Raw genomic sequence first — 19,804 nt, forward strand, 5'->3', positions numbered from 1 at the left:
TCTCTCACTGAGAAAACAGACACATAGTCACACAGATACACACACACTCACTGAGAAAACAGACACATAGTCACACAGATACACACACTCTCTCACTGAGAAAACAGACACATAGTCACACAGATACACACACACACTCACTGAGAAAACAGACACATAGTCACATAGATACACACACTCTCTCACTGAGAAAACAGACACATAGTCACACAGATACACACACACACTCACTCACTGAAACAGACAGATGCAGTCACACAGATATACACACACACTCACTGAGACAGACAGACACAGACACACGTACACACAGTCACATTGACAGACAGACACATCATCTCACACACACACACACTCACTGAGAGAGACACATAGTCACACATACGCACACATGGTCACATTGACAGACAGACAGTCATATAGACACACTCACACAGACAAATATAAATTCACACATACAGACAGACACACAGTCAGCCACATAGACAAAGCCAAACACAGTTTTATGCACCTTCCTTTTACTAACTTTTGGTGAGATACTGCTCATTGATCTTGGATATCTCATTTTCTTTCCATTTATGGAATCAGAGAACAGTACTGCACAGAAGGACACCTTCAGATCCTTGATTCTGCCCCATATCCTCCTAACATTAATCCAGTCAGCTCCACTCCCCAGGTCTTTCCACTCATCCCTGCATTTGTTCTCCTGCAAATTTTCAGCCAATTCCCTTCTGAAGATTGAACTGAATCTGTATCCACCATCCAATCAGATGGTACATTCGGAATCCAAACCACTGTTGTGGAAAATGATTTCGCCCTGTGAGAACTCCGAATCCGGTGGGTGATCACACCGGGTAGGCTTGATGTCTCACTCAGTGTGTGCCCGAGGCTGCGTGTTACAGATATAAGTGTGGGTCCATGGGTCACCAGTGTATTGGTATTGTAACCTTGTCGCATAACAACAACCTGCCTTTAGACAGCACCTATAACTTAGTCAAACGTTCCAAGGCAGTTCACAGGAACACCAAACAAATTTGACCTCTGGCCAGTTAAGAACATTTTAGGACCGGGTATCGGAAGCTTGGTAGAAGAGATGGGCTTTAAGGAGATCGCAAAGGAGGAGGGAGAAATGGAGGTGTTTAGGGAGGAATTTTTGGATTTCAGCTGAAGACTCAACCACCATTGAAGGAGCGATTAAAAACAGGACACATAAAATAACCAGAATTGAAGGAGTGAAGGGATCTCAGAAAGTCGTGGGGTTGGAGGAGATTACAGAAACAGGCCAAGGGGGAAATGGAAAACGAATATTAGAATTTTAACATTGATGAGTTGCCAGCTTAAGAACCAAGCCCAGGTCGGTGAGCACAGGTCCCATTATACAAGCTCAAGTGTACAAGGCTTAGAAACAAATTGATAAATCGTCTCAATTCTGTTCAGTGGGCCAGGGCACAGAAAGACAGAGCAAGATTGTCATCTAGTGGACAATATGTGTATCACAGGACCTAAAAATACGGTATGAATTTGATTGTATTGCACACCTTTTGCATCTGGTCTTGATTCCAAAGCACTTCCCAGAATGAATTATCAATGAAATGCAGACATTATTGTCAAGAAAGGAAACATGACAGTCAGTCTGTGCACAGCAAGCTCCCACAAATGAGATAACATGACCTGAGTAATCAAGGTTTGTGATAGTGATCGGGAAATGGATATTGACCAAAACACCAGGTATGCCTCCTCTGTTCTTCTTCAAAATAGTGCAGTAGGATCTTTTATATTCACCTAAGCAGGTTCAAAGTTTCATCAGACAGTTACGGTGCAGCACTTCTTCAGTACTCCCCAGGAATGTCAGCCCAGATTTTGAGCTCAAGTCTCTCGCATAGGGCTTGAACCCACAACCTTCTGAACTGCCAACTCTAGTTGGACCATTTCCAACAAAGAGACAAAACCCTACACTCTATTTTTCTCTCCACAGATGCTGGCAGACCTGCTCAGCTTCTCCTGCACTTCCTGCTTTTGTTTCTGACTGGAACGTATTTTTCAGAAGTTTCGTCACAACGCCTGACACCTCTAATAGCTCCACCTCACTCTCACCTCATGTCAAAACTGGCTGCAACTGGTTACCAATGATGGCTGCAATCCCCACAATCCCCTGCTTGCAAGAAACCGTTCTATTATTTATGCAGTTCTCCTGACATGCATATCTTGATTGTATCCTGGACATGTTTGTTGACACTCTGGTTGGAGTGAAATGGCAAACAAAATTCTCCCGTGACTACTCTCTTAACGTTGCTCAATTGATCTTGAAAGACCTCACCACTCCTGTTCAGGTCTAAACCACAAGCTTCTTGGGTCTATTCTACAAAGCTTTACAGGTCACAGAGTACAAGTTACAGCAATGCTGTTGTTATCTACATGCTGTAAGTCTCAATGATTTGTTTTCAGATATCCCTCCACAACAGGAGAGCTAAGCTTTCCAAATGTCCAGGTGAAATTTAAATGAAATTTAAAACACAATAGCCCAGAGAAGAAGAAATCGAAAGATAATAAAGAGTGGAGCTGCCTGGGTTCTACAGAAAACATATTGGGCTGGAGATTAAAGCCCCCCCCACCACCCAGCATTGAAAGCTGGAGTCAGCACACATTCCCATTTTAAATGAATTTGTGAGCTTCCCCAGTATAACTAACACGTCGCATGGAGGGGTCTGGCATCGACTCAAGGGGACAAGTGGCCTCTTTCTGTGCCAAAATGACTTTAGGACTTTAAGTATCTCGCTGGTTAATACAAGATCTATTTGAACTGGGATTAAGCTCAGTTAAAACTGCAATATTATTATCAGAATTGACAAGATTTTTTTATTGCTCACATGGGACACACAAACAGGCCCCGATTCATTCTGTGGAGATAAAAGCATGCAGTTGAGCTTCTGAGGTACACCATGACCTCAGCAGTAATGTGACAGGGACTCTGCTAAGAGATTGGAACTAAAGCAGCAAACAGCAGTGGGCTCTGCCGCCTTATTGTCATATACGTGTAATGAGAGGTATAGATAGAGTTAATGGTAGTTGCCTTTTGCCTTGGATTTCAAGACTAGGGGGCACATTTTTAAGGTGAGAGGAGTGAGATTTAAAAAAGACATACGGGGCAAATTTCTTACACAGAGGGTGGTTCACATGTGGAATGTACTCCCTGAGGAAGTGGTGGATGCGAGTACAATTACATCTAAAAGACATGTGGACAAGGACATGAATAGGAAAGGTTTGGGGGAATGTGGGCCAGGAACAGGCAGGTGGGACTAGTTTAGTTTGGGACTACATTCGGCATGGACTGTTTGGACCAAAGGGTCTGTTTCCGTGCTGTGTGACTCTATGACTCTAAACCTGAGTCTGGTCCGAGTTTATATGAAGAATAGAAGGGCCTATACTAAAACAGTTCCCTCTGGGTAATGTGCATAGGAAAGTAAATTCTCATCATGATATTCTGTCAGAAGGTTTGTTAGGGCAGCTTATCTTCCCTGACTGGGATCATACCCGTTTTTTAATCAATCTCACAGATGCTATTACACACCTCTGAAACAGGTGGGTCTCAAACCCAGGCCTCCTGAGGCAGAGGTAGGGATACTACCACTATGCCATAAGCACTCTTGGACTGGGATCATATCATACACTGTCAGGTGAAACTGACGAGGAGGAACGTACTTTATTTAATAGGCAGCATGACACCCCTAAAAGCCTACAGGGGGTTTTGACCGAGGTTCAAATCCCCAGCAATAATGTATATCAGTGATGTGGATATCGCTAGAGTTAGGAGACCAGTTTCTGGACATCATTTTGAACTGGTTTTTGATGCAGAGAGTCCTGTCAGAGGTCCAGAAGGCAGACATTTCAAGTCACAAATAACAGCATAAATTGCGTAAACAACCCAAAGGTGTCCTGAAGAAGCATTTTAAAACAAAAAAAAAGGTTGCGTTGTCGTAATCTGAAACATACTGCCTCAAAGATTGGCAGGAACAGGTTCAAGAGCAACTTTCATCTGGAATAAATGTTTGAAGGGGACAGAGACTGCAGGATGGAGTAGGGTATAGGATAGTGGCAGTTCAAGAAGGCAACACACCACCACCTTCTCAAGGACAACTAGCTACGGTTAATAAATGGTGGCCCAGCCAGTGTCATCCACATCCCAAAAATGAATAAAAGTAACAAAAAAAGGGCTAATTGGGTAGCTTTTCCGAAGAATCTGCATGGACACAGTCGGCTATGTGGCCTCATTTGGTGCTCAATGACTTTTCAGTGCCTCTTGTGCAATGCACTTTTCTGAATATTCTGATGATTTCCAAACACCATTATATTGGATCATTTCAGCAAAAGTGTCACAATCATTCAGTACCTTCCACTTGGGAATCTGTTCTCAAACCGGACTGTTTCAAAAGGGAGCTCATGAGTTTTGACATTTCTTGTTGCTTCTTGGTCCAGTTCGCTGAAGAATCTCTGGACACCGGTACTTTTATTAACTATCTCTGAGAACAAAGGCAGACCAGAAAAAAGAAAATTTGGATTAAAATGCTTCAGACACTTTGAAAGACAGGCCAAGATAAATTTAACAAATGATCCTTAAAGATAGTTTGTTAAAACACTTGTAAATACGAAAGTAAAAATCATCAGATGACGAGCTATCCAGTAATGCAACAGTTCAATTCTTCAATCAGGAACTGGAGGAATTTTTCATCAAATTGGTCAATTTTATGTATACTCTTTACAAAGCTGAGAGATCTCTGCAAAACTTATCAACGCCAAGAATCATTTAAATAGTACCTTTGATGCAATAAAATGTCCCAGCTGCTATACTGGACCACTGTAAAACAAAGTCTGATACTGAGCCTGTAAAGACCGTGTCTTTTTATTTTTATGCTTTTTATGCTGAAATGAGAAAAGAGTTGTTTTAAGGAAGGAATTTATAAGGATGGCTGCACATTCACAGTAAGGAATTTGATACCTTTTGTGAATCCCATTGATGCAGCATGAGTTCCGGCAATGTGCAGACGAACTGTAAAGCTGTTTGGTTCGTCACTAAGGTTGTGACCAACTTGAGACCAATGATCAATAACAAAGGTCCCCTGCCTACCAACATTTATTAGCTAGTTCGTCAAACAGTTTAGGCTGTGAACCAGACATATAACATCACAGAATGACTACTGTGTGGAAGCAGGCCATTGGATCCACTGAGTCCATACCAGCTCTCTGAAGAGCATGCCACCCCCGACCTACCCCCTACCTACCCTATCCTATCCTTGAAACCTTACATTTACGATGGTTAACCCAGCTAGCCTGCACATCCCTGGATACTATGAGCAATTTAGCATGGCCAATCCTCCTAACCTGCACATCTTTGGTCTGTGGGAGGAAAGTCAGGCATACAGGGGGAGAATGTGCAAACTCCACACAGAAAAATCACCCGAGGCTGGAATTGAACGCAAATGCTGTGAGGCAGCTGTGCTAACCAATGAGCCACCGTGCCACTATATAAAGTAGCTCAGAACAAAAGGGAAACCAGCAGGTCTGCAGAGCTGATAACTCTCTCTCTCAATTCTCTGCAGTAAGTCACTTCAAACCAGAATTAAACCAACCAACCTTTTCTTCATCAGATGCTGCAAGTTGTGACTTTGAATTGGATAAGTCAGAGAACTCTCACAGGTGGAACAGTTACTCTGTGCCTCTTGCACAGCAGCCCAACATATTTTGACCCCCAGTTTTCCTTCCTCCCAGAGCTTTTGCGCATGTGTGCGTGTGCGTGTGTGTGTGTGAGCGAGTGAGAGTGTGTGTGTTAGTGAGTGAGTGAGTGAGTGAGTGAGTGAGTGAGTGAGTGAGTGTGTGTGTGTGTGTGTGTGTGTGTGTGTGTGTGTGTGTGTGTGTGTATATACACGTGTGTGCATGCGTGTCCCCGTCTATTGGTCCATTTAAACACAACTTGATCTACCGCTTTCCATTCATCCATTGTCCCATCAACATGGCAGAATGGCAAGGGACCAGAGATCTCTCATTTAAGTGGCTTGATAAAGGGATTGAGGCTTCTATTGTTCAATCGTTGGATTTCAGAAATTAAAAACAAAAGTTATTTCAACCTGGACACCAGTTAGCCCGAGTCCATGAGAAACTATGTGCATCTCTGTTGGAGGAAAGGCAAGTGGTTAAACAGCTTGAGGGAGGTTCCACACACAATGATCAGCATGCTCACATATTGAATGCAGCATGCAGAAGTCACTGCTGTGCATGGACCTCAGGGATCTACACAGCAGGATAAGTACTTAGAAGGAAATTCCTTGAGAACCACCACTCCATATTGAGTGAAGGAATGAATGACAAAACAGCAGGCACAAGATTGATCCTGAACTGCTGGCACCGCTCCACACTTTAGCCAATGGAACTAACCATCTCCCACAGTCCTTGACATCAGTCATGTACAGTTGTAGGGTGGTTAGAATCATAGAATCTCGAGAATGCAGAAAGAGGCCATTCAGCCCATCACATTTGGTGGCTCGGTGGTTAGCACTGCTGCCCCACAGCGCCAGGGACCCGGGTTCGATTCCAGCCTCGGGCAACTGTCTGTGTGGAGTTTGCACATTCTCCCCGCGTCTGCATGGGTTTCCTCCGGGTGCTCCGGTTTCTTCCCACAGTCCAAAGATGTGCAGGTTAGGTGGATTGGCCATACTAAATCGCCCGTAGTGTTCAGGGAGGTGTGGATTAGGGGGATGGGTCTGGGTGGGATGCTCTGAGGTTCGGTGTGGACTTGTTGGGCCAAAGGGCCTGTTTCCACGCTGTAGGGATTCTATTCTATTCTATGATTTGCACCAACCTTCCAAACAGCATCCCACCCAGACCCAAACCCCTACCCTATCCCTGCATTTCCCATGGCTAATCCACCTAGCCTGCACATCCCTGAAGACGATGGGCAATTTAGCATGGTCAATCCACCTAACTTGCTCATGTTTGGATTATGGGAGGAACTGGAGCACCTGGAGGAAATCCACGCAGACGCGGGGAGAATGTGTAAACTCCACATAGAAAAATCACCCGAGGCTGGAATTGAACCCAGTGCTAACCACTGAGCCACCATAATGGTTCCACCATCAAGCTATTATCCCAGAGATTCCATTCCAAATGGGCCACTGAAGCCAGGGACTTGAGCTGTGAGAAAACTGGGTAGATTGTAAAAAAAAAACCCATTGATACATAAATGCCCTACAGAGCGGGAAACTGCCCAACCCTTATCCCAATCACAACTTTCTCCCCACTTCAAACACCCCTAAACCTGGATCAGTGTATTTGGGACCCACAAGAGTCTCAATCAATCTGCTTGATTGACTCTCAAATGCCTCTTGCAAGCGGCTAAGCAAGTCGCTCAGTTGAAAGAATAATTGCTGGAAGATCTTCTCAATATCAAGTCAAGTGGCGAATGATGAAATAAGACACTTCTCTTCATCTTTGGAATTTTCACGGAATGCAGTGTTCTGCACATATGCTTCCTCCTGACTAACCCAATGTACTAAAACAACGGATGTGAAAAAAGCCAAAATTAACCCAAATTAACAAGTGATGGCCTCTAAAAGGAGCACTGGACAGAAGTCCAAAGGAAACATTATTTCAAAATGTTGCTTTTTGTGGGGAAGATAATGCACTCCAGCCCCCTGCGGTGCCCACTGGTCACAAAGACCCTGTGTGCCAATGGACACTGTGTGTTCCCTCTCTGTTGTTACCCGAGTGTGGACTTAATCATAGAAATAAGGCCAGCAGTCAGGTCTAACCACCCCCTCTACAGCCTGCTACCTGCAACCATTAACAGCCATCTTGTCTGAGCCCAGAAGAGGTCCCTCCACTGGCCTGCTGTTTCTATTTACAAATGCTCTAGGTACTTAATTAAAGAATGCCCACTGCTATTGTATCTCATCAACAGAATCTGCATACGATGAGTAAAGACGGCTTCAATTTCTCAGGACAACAGGACAGCAGGCTGTAAAATGCCAGCCTTGCCAGAAATACCCACATTCTGAGTTGAAATTTGCACAAGCGGAATGAAATCAGACAGCAGAATAATTCCAGAAAAGTTCTGGGGAAGATGGGATAAATGACAGAATGTATCATCCTACCTTTCTGCTTCCCTGTCAGGGCATTATCTATCACTCTGGGTCTACTGCACAATCCACGCTCCATCAAAGATTCCGAGTCACTCCACTGGATGTTGCACTCGCTCTTCAACAAGGAGCTGCACAGCAGGCCATCCTCGGGATGGTCATCCTGCAAGTTGAGTTTCTCGTCCACCATCTCGTCCTCGGGTACAGCAGCTCCCTGTTGCTCTTCCCACTCTTGATGTCGGGCAGGTAGGAAGTCACACAGTGAGACCCGTGGTGACGGGACTGGCTCAGGGCTTGGGACAAGCTGCCGCTTCGGGTCATTGTGGTCAGTCCAGTTGCCCATAGGATCTGCTCGTGTGAAGCCACGCAAATCGGCCCGCTCCCACCCTTTGTCCCAGCTTTGGCTCCCGGGTCTTTTCCAAACATCTGCCTCCACACCCAGCCTTCGAGCTTCGTTCTCAATGCGGCCACTGAGGGCTGTTGCCATGGAGCAGAGGTCTTCGATACGTTGCTGCTTGTCCTTGTAGCCCATGCTACTGGCTTTACAGCTCATCTCCCCCTCACGGTGTGCCAGAGGCAGGAGCTCATCAATGGACCGTGAAAGCTGAGCTGGTGGGGAGGAACACTCTTGAGAGTGTCGACATGATTCCAAGTCTTGAAGTCTCAACGGGCTATATTTGCTGGATAGATAATGGTGGAATGGTCTCTTGGTATCATTCAGCTCCCACCGATATATCCCGCTGTGTAATAAAAGACCAATTGTTACTTTTTACAATGAAAAGCACACGAGAGCATTCAATTGCACTGAGGAATGCTTCGTAAGAGTGAAGAATTTTGAACAAGAAATTTTTTTTTGATGCAGCCAATGGTGACCTTGTACTCACTGCCACTGGTGTTGAAGATCAATAATTTCAAACAGGAAGTTTGATGGACACTTGATTCAAGTAGCTTCAGAGTGATGAGAATCAATGGGGGAAAAAGAAGTAATAATGGAGCTGTGATAGGTCAAATTCTCTCCCTCTATCCCCATGAATAACTCAATGAAGTTTTCTTCAAATAGTAGTGGTTGACGGATGAGTTTAGGCCCAAATGTCTTTGCAGTGAAGTTAAGATCAAATTCCTCATTTGAGGTTAGTCTTTCCCTATGTGAGTGAAGATACTGCCAATTGCTCATCGAGTCTCAGGGGAGAAAGACCAAGGCTGTAGTTCCCTCTTCAACACCATGTTGACTGTTTTCCATCACATCAACAAGAAAAGATTTGGCGCCTGTCTAGGGAAAGGTACGGAGTGGCCAGGGACTGATGGGGACAGAGTCTGACCACCTCACGGTTAACTAAGTTAGATCAGAAGGAGGCCATTCAGTCCCTCAAACTCGGCACTGTTCAATTAGATCATGCCTGATCTGTATCTGAACTCCATCCACTTGGCTTGCTTCTGTAACATTTGATATCCTTTGTCTAAGATTGCTAAGACCAGGGGGTTTCATATCATTGCTAACAGTGAAATGGACAGTGCTTTGTCCACTCAGCCCCAGAGACTCTCTGATGGACAGCAGAGACACCCCAGCACTGAACCACAACATGAGTAGGCAAGGGGGGCTGACTCATGAAATGGTGTGTGAGTTGGTGGGTAGGGGTGGGGAGAGAAATAGTGACAATTGTTGAAAGTGATGGGGATGGGAGGGAGAAGCGTGAGGATAAAAGTGGGCAAGAGACAGGAATGTTGAAGGTCTGAGGAGAAGGGAAAGGTAGGTAGAGAAAAGCTGTGAGGGTGTGAGTATATGGAGGGGTGGAGGCATGAGGGAGTAAATGTACAAGGGATAGGAAGGGTGAGGCCATGTGGAGATGTGATGTGGGAGGGATGGGGGTATGAGGGGACATGGGGTTGAAGGCAGGAAGGCATCAGGAGTTGGGGTAGGAGGGGTGAGGGCACAAGGGGATTTGGGCTAATGGGGGCTGAGGTTATGAGGGGTTTCAGGGATGGGATGGGTTATGCTACAATGGAATGAGGGGCTGAGGGTAGGATAGATGAGTAGAGAGGGTAGGGGCCAAGAAGAGGGCTGAGGGGCTGGCAGGAATGATATAGTGAATTGTTGGTGGGGCACAGCTTGGCATGGTGTGCTGCAGAACAAATCCTATTGGTCATCCTATTGGCCTTCACACCATCCATTGTCTCTTGTCTTGGTCGACTGAGCTGCAAGGGCTTATCTACAGTTGAAGCAGTAAGCTGCAGGGGTCCTGTGGTGCATTGGTAAAGTCCCTACCTCTGAGCCAGAAGGCTTGCGTTCTAGCTCTATCTGTTCCTGAGGCATGTCATAGCATCTCTGAACTGATTAACTAAAAATATCTAAAACAATGAGCTACCACTGTTGACTAATCCTCAACAGTGACCCCGCTGCACAAGACTGGAGTAACAGAAGGAGACCTCAGTTACAACAGAAGGAGCTTGGACAACCCAATTTATTACTTAATCAATTCATCGAGTCTCTAATTGGCATTTGGAAGGCCCACAGTGTAACACTTCAGTGACAGGAAATGGATTATATAACAAAATACTTCTCTTTGGCAGTGACATGGACTTGTGAACCAGGATATGTCAGGGCTTGCTTTAGAGTATAATTGCTTTTTACACGGGTTAAGTACTGTGCAGCCCCCATCACTCGCACTGTGTGGAGTCTTGACAACAGCCTTTGTCAGCCCCTGCTGCACACCCACACAGTTCAGTAAGGCCTCCTTGGCTGTCTAGGTGGGTCTTTAGAGCAGCTGTCAGGTTTACTATGGGTCTCCCTATCCTTGTTAGTCAGGACCATTATCACAGATCAATAATCTCATGGCAGTACCGAGGGAGTGCCGCACTATCAGAGGTGCTGTCTTTTGAATGCGATGTAGAAAAAAGTGTGATGGAGATGAGGGTTTACGATTCTATTCAGAGGTGGGGGTTGGGGGCGCGGTTCTCTCCCCTGGGTCCTGTTCAAAATTTCACCTGCAACCCACATCACTAGGGAAACAGATGATTTAGTCATTATACGATGCTGTTGATGGGAGCTTACTGTGCATAAGTACTGTACATAACCTACAGCACATGGACTGCAGCGGTTCAAGAAGGCAGCTCACCACCACCTTCTCAAGGGCAACTAGGGATGGGCATTAAATCTGGCCCAACCAAAGATTCCCACATTGCATGCGTGAATATTAAAAAGTGACTGCTATGTTATCTACATTACAAGTGACAAAACTTGAAATGTAACTCAATGGCTGAAAAGCATTTTGGGACATTCCAAGGATATGAAAGGGACCCTCATATAACTCAGTGAAGTGGTCACTTGGAGTGTTTAGGACTGCAAGATGGATGCTGGCGATGTACAGGATGAGACTATTGAATGTGATCCTACATCCAGGCTCCAGCCTGTCCACCATTTACAAGGCATGAATCAGGAATGTGATGGAATATTCCCCACTTGCCTGGATGGTTGCAGCTCCAACAACACTCAAGAAGCTTGACACCATCCAGGACAAAGAAACCCACTTGATTCGTCCCCTGTCTATCATCTCAAACATACATTCCCTCCACCAGTGAGTGCACAGATGGGCAATGGGTACCACAAACAAGGTGCACTGTCGTGACTCAGCAATGGCTCCTTTGACAGCACCTTCCAAACCCTTGACCTCCACCCCCCAAGGAGGCAAAGAGTAGCAGATGCATGGGAGCATCACCCACCAACAACTTCCCCTCTAAGAACATGGACCATCCTGACTGGCAATGATATTGCTGCTCCATCGCTGATGCTGGGTCAAATGCTTAAAATGCCTCCGTACAACATCAGGTGTCCCTGCACCACATGAACTGCAGCGGCACAACAAGATAGCTCTCCACTATTCAGAATGGCCAACAAACACTGTCCTAGCCAGAGACGTCCATATTCCACAATTAGTTATATAAAAGCCAACTGAGATTATTGAACGATCGAGCAACGGGAAACCAAACTGTCAGTTTCTTCAATCAGGATTGCAAGTGACCATTTCAGTATACTATACTTTCTTGTTCAAGGTCAACAAATTCAACACAGATCATGGATCAAAAACATGGATCTCCTCAGTCTCTGCGATCAGTTCTACAGTGGGCACTCTATTGGGTCAAATCAACATTCAGATAGCTATTAGAATGATTAAGACTTTAAAACCAGAAGGCATTAGAGCAGAAGTAGGCCACTCTGCCCATCAAGCCTGCTTCACCATTCAATGAGATCATGATTGATCAGACAATCCTCAACTACCCCTTGCTGCCTTTTCCTCATAATCCTTAATTCCTTTAATGACTGAAAACCTGTCTATTTTAGTCTTGAATATACTTAATGACCAACCTCTACAGCCCTCTGCGGTAAAGAATTCCACAGATTCACTACTCTCGGAGAGAAGAATTCCTCCTCAATTCTGTCTTAAGTGTATGACTCCTTAATCTGAGATGACGCCCTCTTGGGGCACCTAGACACTCCCACAAGGTGAAAACAGCTTTTCCGCATCAACTCTGCTGAGTCCCCTAAGACTCTTGTATGCTGCCTCCCATTCTTCTAAACTCCAGTGGGTACAGGTTCAACCTTTGTAACTGTCTATCAAATTGCAACTCAACTTTGATAATCAGTACCTTTCCTTGAAGTCTCCAGGCTCTGTGTTGGCTTGAGCTGATGCCTGAGCTTTAATCACTTGAGCTGCACCCACTCTCGTTACCTGTGAAGAAAAAGTGAGAAGATCAATAATAAATTTGCCTTACTTCATGAATTTCAGCATCAGAACTAATAGGAAATACAAGCATTATTTTTAATACAGCCCTCCCAGCCAGGGTACAAAGTCTCGAGATGAATTGCCTGTTGCAGCTAACACTTTAATGAAAGCTATGTCCAAGCAATCTTGCATTGCATCAAGGAGGGCTATGCCTTGAGCTACCTGGCCCCTATGCTCTGGAATTCCTTCCCGAAATCTCGCCAACTCTTGCCCTCATTAAAACCTGCCCCTCTGAATACGTTTTTTTTTGCCATCTGCCCTAATATTGGGTTTATGACTCAAGGTCGGGTTTTTGCCTTATGACCTTCCAGCGAAGCAATTAGTTAGAGAAGAAGGTAGCAGCAAATGGGGAAAGGCCATTCAGCCCATCAGGACTTGCTCTGCTAATCAATTGGATAAGATCTTACATCCAGTCTGGCTGACAACCATTGCTCAATAAATACCACCAATTTCCATCTTGCAGTTTTTAACTAAAAGTCATCATTGTAACCAGAGGAAATAGAAACAAAAAGATATGATTACATCCAAGTTTCCAGGAATTAGATAATTAAGCTTCCCTACAGAATACTGGAAAGACTAATTTCATTTTGGATTATAAAGTGGGAAAATGACCATAAGACCATAAAACGTAGATCAGAATTAGGCCATTCAGTCTAACAAGTCTGCTCCACCATTTGATCGTGACTGATATGTTTCTCAACCCCATTCTCCTGCCTTCTCCCTGTAACCCTTGATCCCTTTATTAATCAAGAACTTATCTATCTATCTCCGTCTTAAATACATTCAATGACTTGGCGACCACAGCTTTCTATGAGTCACCACCCCCTAGCTGAAGAAATTTTTCCTTACCTCAGTATCCTGTAAGTTTCAGTCAGATCCCCCATATCCTTCTAAAATCCATCATGCATAAATCTGGATTCCTTAACCACTCCTCAGAGGACAAGATCCTCATCCCCAGGATCATTCTTGTAAACTTCTTCTGGACCCCTCCAATGCCACCAAATCTTTCCTTAGAATCGGGGCTCAAAACTGCTCACAATATCCCAAATGCAGTCTGAGCACAGCCTTATACAGTCTCAGCAGTACATCTCTACTCTTGTTTTCTAGCCCTCTTGAAATGAATGCCAACATTGCATTTGCCTTCTTAACCACCAACTGAACCTGCATGTTAACCTTAAGAGAACCCTGAACTAGGACTCCCATGTCCCTTTGAGCTTCAGACTTCCAAAGCCTTTCCCTATTTAGAAAATAGTCTGCGCCTCTAGTCTTCTAACCAAAATATATAACCTCACACTTTGCCACATTATATTCCATCTGCCACTTCTTTGCCCACTCTCCTCGCCTGTGCAAGTCCTTCTGCAGCCTCCCCACTTCCTCAACATCACCTGTCCCTCCATCTATCTTGATAAAATAAGATTTCATTCTGCTGTGGTACAGGGAAAGTAGCATGTGCTTTTGTTTTTGCTTTTGAAACTCAAAGGTCAAAAGTAGAACTGTGTGGAGAAGCTGGATTTGACACGTTGTGAGATGAGCTGGCATCAGGAGTTGAAAAGATGACTAGCAACAGCCTCTTAGATTTTTAGTCTGTAGTTTGACACAGACCTGGGAAGACAGCAATTGAACTCAGACCTCCAGAAAGCCTAAGAGAAAAGTCAGATCTCTCTCTTTCTCACCCTCTGTGAATGGATGGCAACGACCCTCAAACTCTCTGGAAAGAGGAACCTCTAACTCAAGCAAAGACCAAGGTCCAACAGACTGGCTACCAAATTTAGGATCCTCTATCACTCTGGGGTCAACAACTACATTAATATTATCACCAAAAAAAGACACAAGAATTGTGAGAAGTCGGATCATTTCACCTTTGTGGTATAACCTCTTGATCCATAGAATTTGTTTCTTATTGCTGATACTTTCCACCCATGATATTTCTACAGAACTCTCTGTCTTGACTGTCCTATTTGTGAATGAATGTGTGCTTGCTTGTGTTTAAAGGGGATGTAGTTTAAGTTTGCATAGTAGTAGATAATAATCCATTTTGCACTTATCAAAAAGTTTATTTCTCATAAAAAAATTTTCTTGTTTATTGGTGAAACCTGGTGTGCGTTTTTTTGGTCCTAGATAGTTATCCTTGAGAAGGATATACTGAGGCACTTTATAGTCAATGGTTCAAATAGTTACAACACAGATGGAAGCCCTTTGGGTCCTATCCTAGCTATGCACAGACCCACTAAATTATCAGGCAAATTTCCATTTGCTTTTGTACAATAAACAAACATGAAGAAAGGAACATTCTTGAAAGCATTAAGTCTCACTAATTCAGAGCATTTATTAAAAGAAAAATAAAACAAAAGTAACACAGGAAGGTAAAAATGAACAAGGCCAGGACATGAGCAAACATTGAGTGGCCTTGATACTGTTGGACTGGGGGTGGTAGAGAGTGGAGACACAAAGAGAGAGGATACATCTACAAAAGGGATATATTGAGTGGTGTGATGCCGAATGCATGAAATTTGATACTCTCCTCATGTACCAAGTTGTAAGCAATAAAATCAACCTCCAGATCACAAAGTTCCTATTTTTCTCTTTTATTACTCATTCTCAGGATGTGAGCATCACTGGCAAAGCCCATTTTTTTATTACGCTGAGAAGGTGGGTTGATAAAATGGAAGGCTCACTAGAACTCTACAGAGCACCAATTGGAGTGGTATGGGAATTGAGTCAGTCAGAGGCCAGATCGGGTAAAGAGGACAGATTTCCTTTCCCAAAGGGACTCTGGTGAACCAGTTGAGCATTTATGGCAATCCAACAGTAACACTGTCACTCTTCCTGGTGGTAACAGTTTTCTGCAGCTGCTTGTGCCAAAGGGGAGAAGTCCAGATTATCTTTGATAATTGCAAAATCATGAAGTTTTCTTATAAGCCTGGAACTCACTTGTTTTGTAGATTTTTCCCCTGCACCCAATGAACTGCTCCTCTGTTTCCCTCTTGTTTTCTTTGAGAGAGCCTCTCTTTGCTTCCTGTAGACTTCCTGCAGTCTTTTCTTCCTCATCTCTATAGCGTGCTTCACTGAGCGTTTCTCTTCCCTCTCCTTCTTCTTGTGCTCGGCCAACTGCCTGTTCATATACTCACGGACCTCGTCTGCGTTGTAACTGCGGGCCTGTGGCGATCGTCGGCGCTCTTCAGTCCCCACTCCTCCCCCCTTCTGGTTTCTGACTCCAGGATGGTTTGGAGATGGGCTAAAGGAACGCAGCCTGCTTTTCAAAGGCGATAAATGTCTCTTGCTTTCAGGACGTGATCCCAATCGAGGGCTACAACATCTTGGAGGGCTGGTGGGACCAGAATTTGGACTTCTTGGCTTGTCTTTATGACAGATGAAATAGCCATGTTTCTTAGGACTCACAAGTCCCCTGCAACTACATTCACCATGTTCTTGTTTACGGTTTGGACCGTCATTTCCCATTTTCAAAGTAGAACTTTGACTCTTTCCAACATCTTTTTGAGATTCCAAACCATCTAAGATTCCAGTCAATGGCAATACCTCTGGAACGAGCTGCTCGGAGTCTGACAGACCAGTTTTAACACAAGTACAGCTATGATCACCCTCTTTTGTAATGCAAAGTCTTCTTCTGGGACTCCTTTCAAGTGAAGCAGTTGGATTGTATTCCTCTAGGTCTTTCGCTTGCTGGTCGGCTGTTTATTAAACAAAAACAGTAATTACAAATTGCTGTAAATTATACTGACATAACAGGTAAAAGTAAGAAAACATTGACAAATTTGACAGTCGCAGAGCAGAAAGAGGATGTGCTAGGGTCTTCATGATTTATTACCGAAATAAATCAAAGGATTTAATTGCCAATTGTTGATTTTAAAAAAGCCAATTCTTTTTGTAAACTAACAGATTATTTGTTACATCTTTCCAAACAGGCTCCTCAAACCCAACTCTCGCAGAACTGGATCACACTCCATCTCCCAAAACACTTCCAAAAAATCTCAGTACTTTCAGCAAAAGCAAACTACAGCAGATGCTGGAAATCTGAAACTAAAATATAAAAAGTTGCAAAAATTCAGTAGCTTAATGTTTCAGTCTGGCGACCTTTCGTCTGATGGAATGCAAATTGTTTCTGTTGAATAGCTGCCAATTAGCTCGTACATTGTCTTGAATCATTAAAATGTAGATGAACTGGCTTCGCTTTTATAGTGACTGGAATGAGGGCCAGTGGATCCATTCAGTATGCAATCCCTGATTGGGGTTGTCAACCTGGCTGACAGAGACAAACAGGAGATTCAGAAATAGTAGGAACTGCAGATGCTGGAGAATCCGAGACAACAAGGTGCAGGGCTGGATGAACACAGCAGGCCAAGCAGCATCATAGGAGCAGAGAGGCTGACGTTTCGGGCCTAGACCCTTCATCAGAAAAGGGGGAGGGGAAGGGGGTTTTGAAATAAATAGGGAGAGAGTGGGAGGCGGATAGAAGAGGGATAGAGGAGAGGATAGGTGGAGAGGAAACAAACAGGTCGAAGAGGCGGGGATGGGGCCAGGAAAGGTGAGTGTAGGTAGGGAGTTAGGAAGGGGATAGGTCAGTCCAGGGAGGACGGACAGGTCAAGGGGGCGGGATGAGGTTGGTCGGTAGGAGAGGAGAGGATAGGTGGAGAGGAAACAAACAGGTCGAAGAGGCGGGGATGGAGCCAGTAAAGGTGAGTGTAGGTAGGGAGTTAGGAAGGGGATAGGTCAGTCCAGGGAGGACGGACAGGTCAAGGGGGCGGGATGAGGTTGGTCGGTAGGAGATGGAGGTGCGGCTTGAGGTGGGAGGAGGGGATAGGTGGGAGGAAGAACAGGTTAGGGAGGCAGGGACGAGCTGGACTGGTTTTGGGATGCGGTGGGGGGAGGGGAGATTTTGAAACTTGTGAAATCCACATTGATACCATTGGGCTGCAGGGTTCCCAAGCGGAATATGAGTTGCTGTTCCTGCAACCTTCGGGTGGCATCGTTGTGGCACTGCAGGAGGCCCAGGATGGACATGTCGTCTGAGGAATGGGAGGGGGAGTTGAAATGGTTCGCGACTGGGAGGTGCAGTTGTTTGTTGCGAACCGAGCGTAGGTGTTCTGCAAAGCGGTCCCCGAGTCGCCGCTTGGTTAAGTTTCCTCAGCCTAGGGACTGGCTCTGAGCTGGCTAACCACAGCCCAATTTTGTGCACATGTAAATAAAGGGTGAGTTGGTGAAGGGATATCAGCCTCTTGGAGTTATTTCAGCTTCAATGCAAAGTTGAAGTTTTAGAATAGGGAAAGCTGCCATTTTCTGATTTTCTTGCTGACCTCCATCATCCACGCTATTTTGTTGCAATGTTTTTGGAATGCTTTTCAATTTAGGTGAAATCTACTTGACGGTATTCACCATTTTCTCACCAGAGAAAAGCACAAAGTCAACAGGAGCGGGCAAGATTCCTTTCTTAACTTTGCCAAAAGAGTTTGCAAAATTACCTGATGTGTCACAATCGTTCCTTTCATCATGATCAAGATCCTTGGTCAGGACATTTGGACATTTAGGAGGTGGACCAAGCAACATTCTCACCAATTTCTGACCTTCTCTCCATGCAAAAATGCCAGAAGAACGGGATTCAGCTGGAAAACCAAAGGGACCAGGATTAATTTGGAGCAAATATTTGATGAGTTGATCCCTTTGGGGGTGGAAGAATGATAGAGTGTGTTTACTGTAGTGCAGTCCGTCCTTTTTTCCCAATAATCCAATGGCTATTCATACAGTGGAACATTGATCTATCACCTAGATACAACATGCTTATCTCTACACTTTACAAAGATGCATCACAAGGGCAAACATCAGCAGGACCAACTTGCTTTACGGTATTAAACGCAGCTTTTCAACATGTTAAATTCTTGTCACGCACAACTTTACAAACAGGCAGCAAAATGAAGCACATGAAATGGCAAACAATGTAAATTAAACATATCATAAAGATTATAAAGATGGCAATTATGACTGTTGATTTGATCTAAGTATCTGTGCCAATTTAGAGTCATAGAGTTATACAGCATGGAAACAGAACCTTCGGTCCAAGTCATCCACATCAACCAGATATCCTAATTTAATCTAGTCCCATTTGCCAGCAATTGGCCCATATCTCTCTAAACCTTCACACACCACCCTCTATATGAAAATGTTGTCCCTCGGGTCCTTTTTAAATCTTTCCCCTCTCACATTAATCCTATGTGCTCTAGTTTTGACTCCCCTACCCTTGGTTATTCACCCAGTCCATGCACCTCATGATTTTACAAACCTCTATCAGGTCACGCCTCAGCCTCTGACACTCCAGGGAAAAAAGCCCCAGCCTATTCAGCCTCTCCCTATAACTCAAAAGGTGAACTGATCTCCTGCTCCTGTTCTCCCAATCTGACTTGTATCATCGAGTTGTAGAATCAGAGAGACTTTATGGTACAAAGTGAGACAGTTTAACGCAGCAAGTCCAGTTTGGCTCTGTGCAGAGCAATCGGGTCGGTCCAATTCCCCACTCTGTCCCTATAACATGCAAGTTTAGTACTCTCAAATGCTCATCCAATTTTCCATTTAAATTAGTCATGGTCTCCACTTTGTTGGAATTCTCACTGAGGTTTCATTATTTTATTCATTTGTCAATTTTGGATTGGTGCTGTGAACTGAGACTGTGAGCTGATATGACCTTTGGAGTGTGGGCAACAGCTTGCGTTAAAAAGAAACTGTGGTTTGTTTGTGAGGCCAGGCTTGGAAGTTAATTGCAGTTAGGTTCTTGATCAAAAGGTTCTACAGATGCATCAACACCAGGGGAGATGACTAAGGAGTGGAGTAATGGTTGCAGAGAAGACATGTCATAGATATAGATTAGGAGTCAATCATAAATAAAGTGAACAT

General features: G+C 44.4%; 1 protein-coding gene across 1 annotated transcript in view; it reads right to left on the bottom strand.

Annotated features, from left to right (window-relative positions):
• Positions 1-19,804, bottom strand: part of LOC109918901 (centrosome-associated protein 350-like) — a 148,180-nt gene that overhangs the window by 76,001 nt on the left and 52,375 nt on the right. The window contains exons 7-11 of the mRNA XM_048613401.1: positions 18,382-18,522; positions 15,836-16,593; positions 12,768-12,850; positions 8,142-8,866; positions 4,388-4,517 (exon numbers count right to left, since the gene is read on the bottom strand). Coding sequence (XP_048469358.1) covers positions 4,388-4,517; positions 8,142-8,866; positions 12,768-12,850; positions 15,836-16,593; positions 18,382-18,522 — 1,837 coding nt within the window. The remainder of the gene's footprint in view (positions 1-4,387; positions 4,518-8,141; positions 8,867-12,767; positions 12,851-15,835; positions 16,594-18,381; positions 18,523-19,804) is intronic.

The sequence above is a fragment of the Rhincodon typus genome, chromosome 28 (genome assembly GCF_021869965.1).
Source record: "Rhincodon typus isolate 14 chromosome 28, sRhiTyp1.1, whole genome shotgun sequence".
Taxonomy (NCBI): Eukaryota; Metazoa; Chordata; class Chondrichthyes; order Orectolobiformes; family Rhincodontidae; genus Rhincodon; species Rhincodon typus.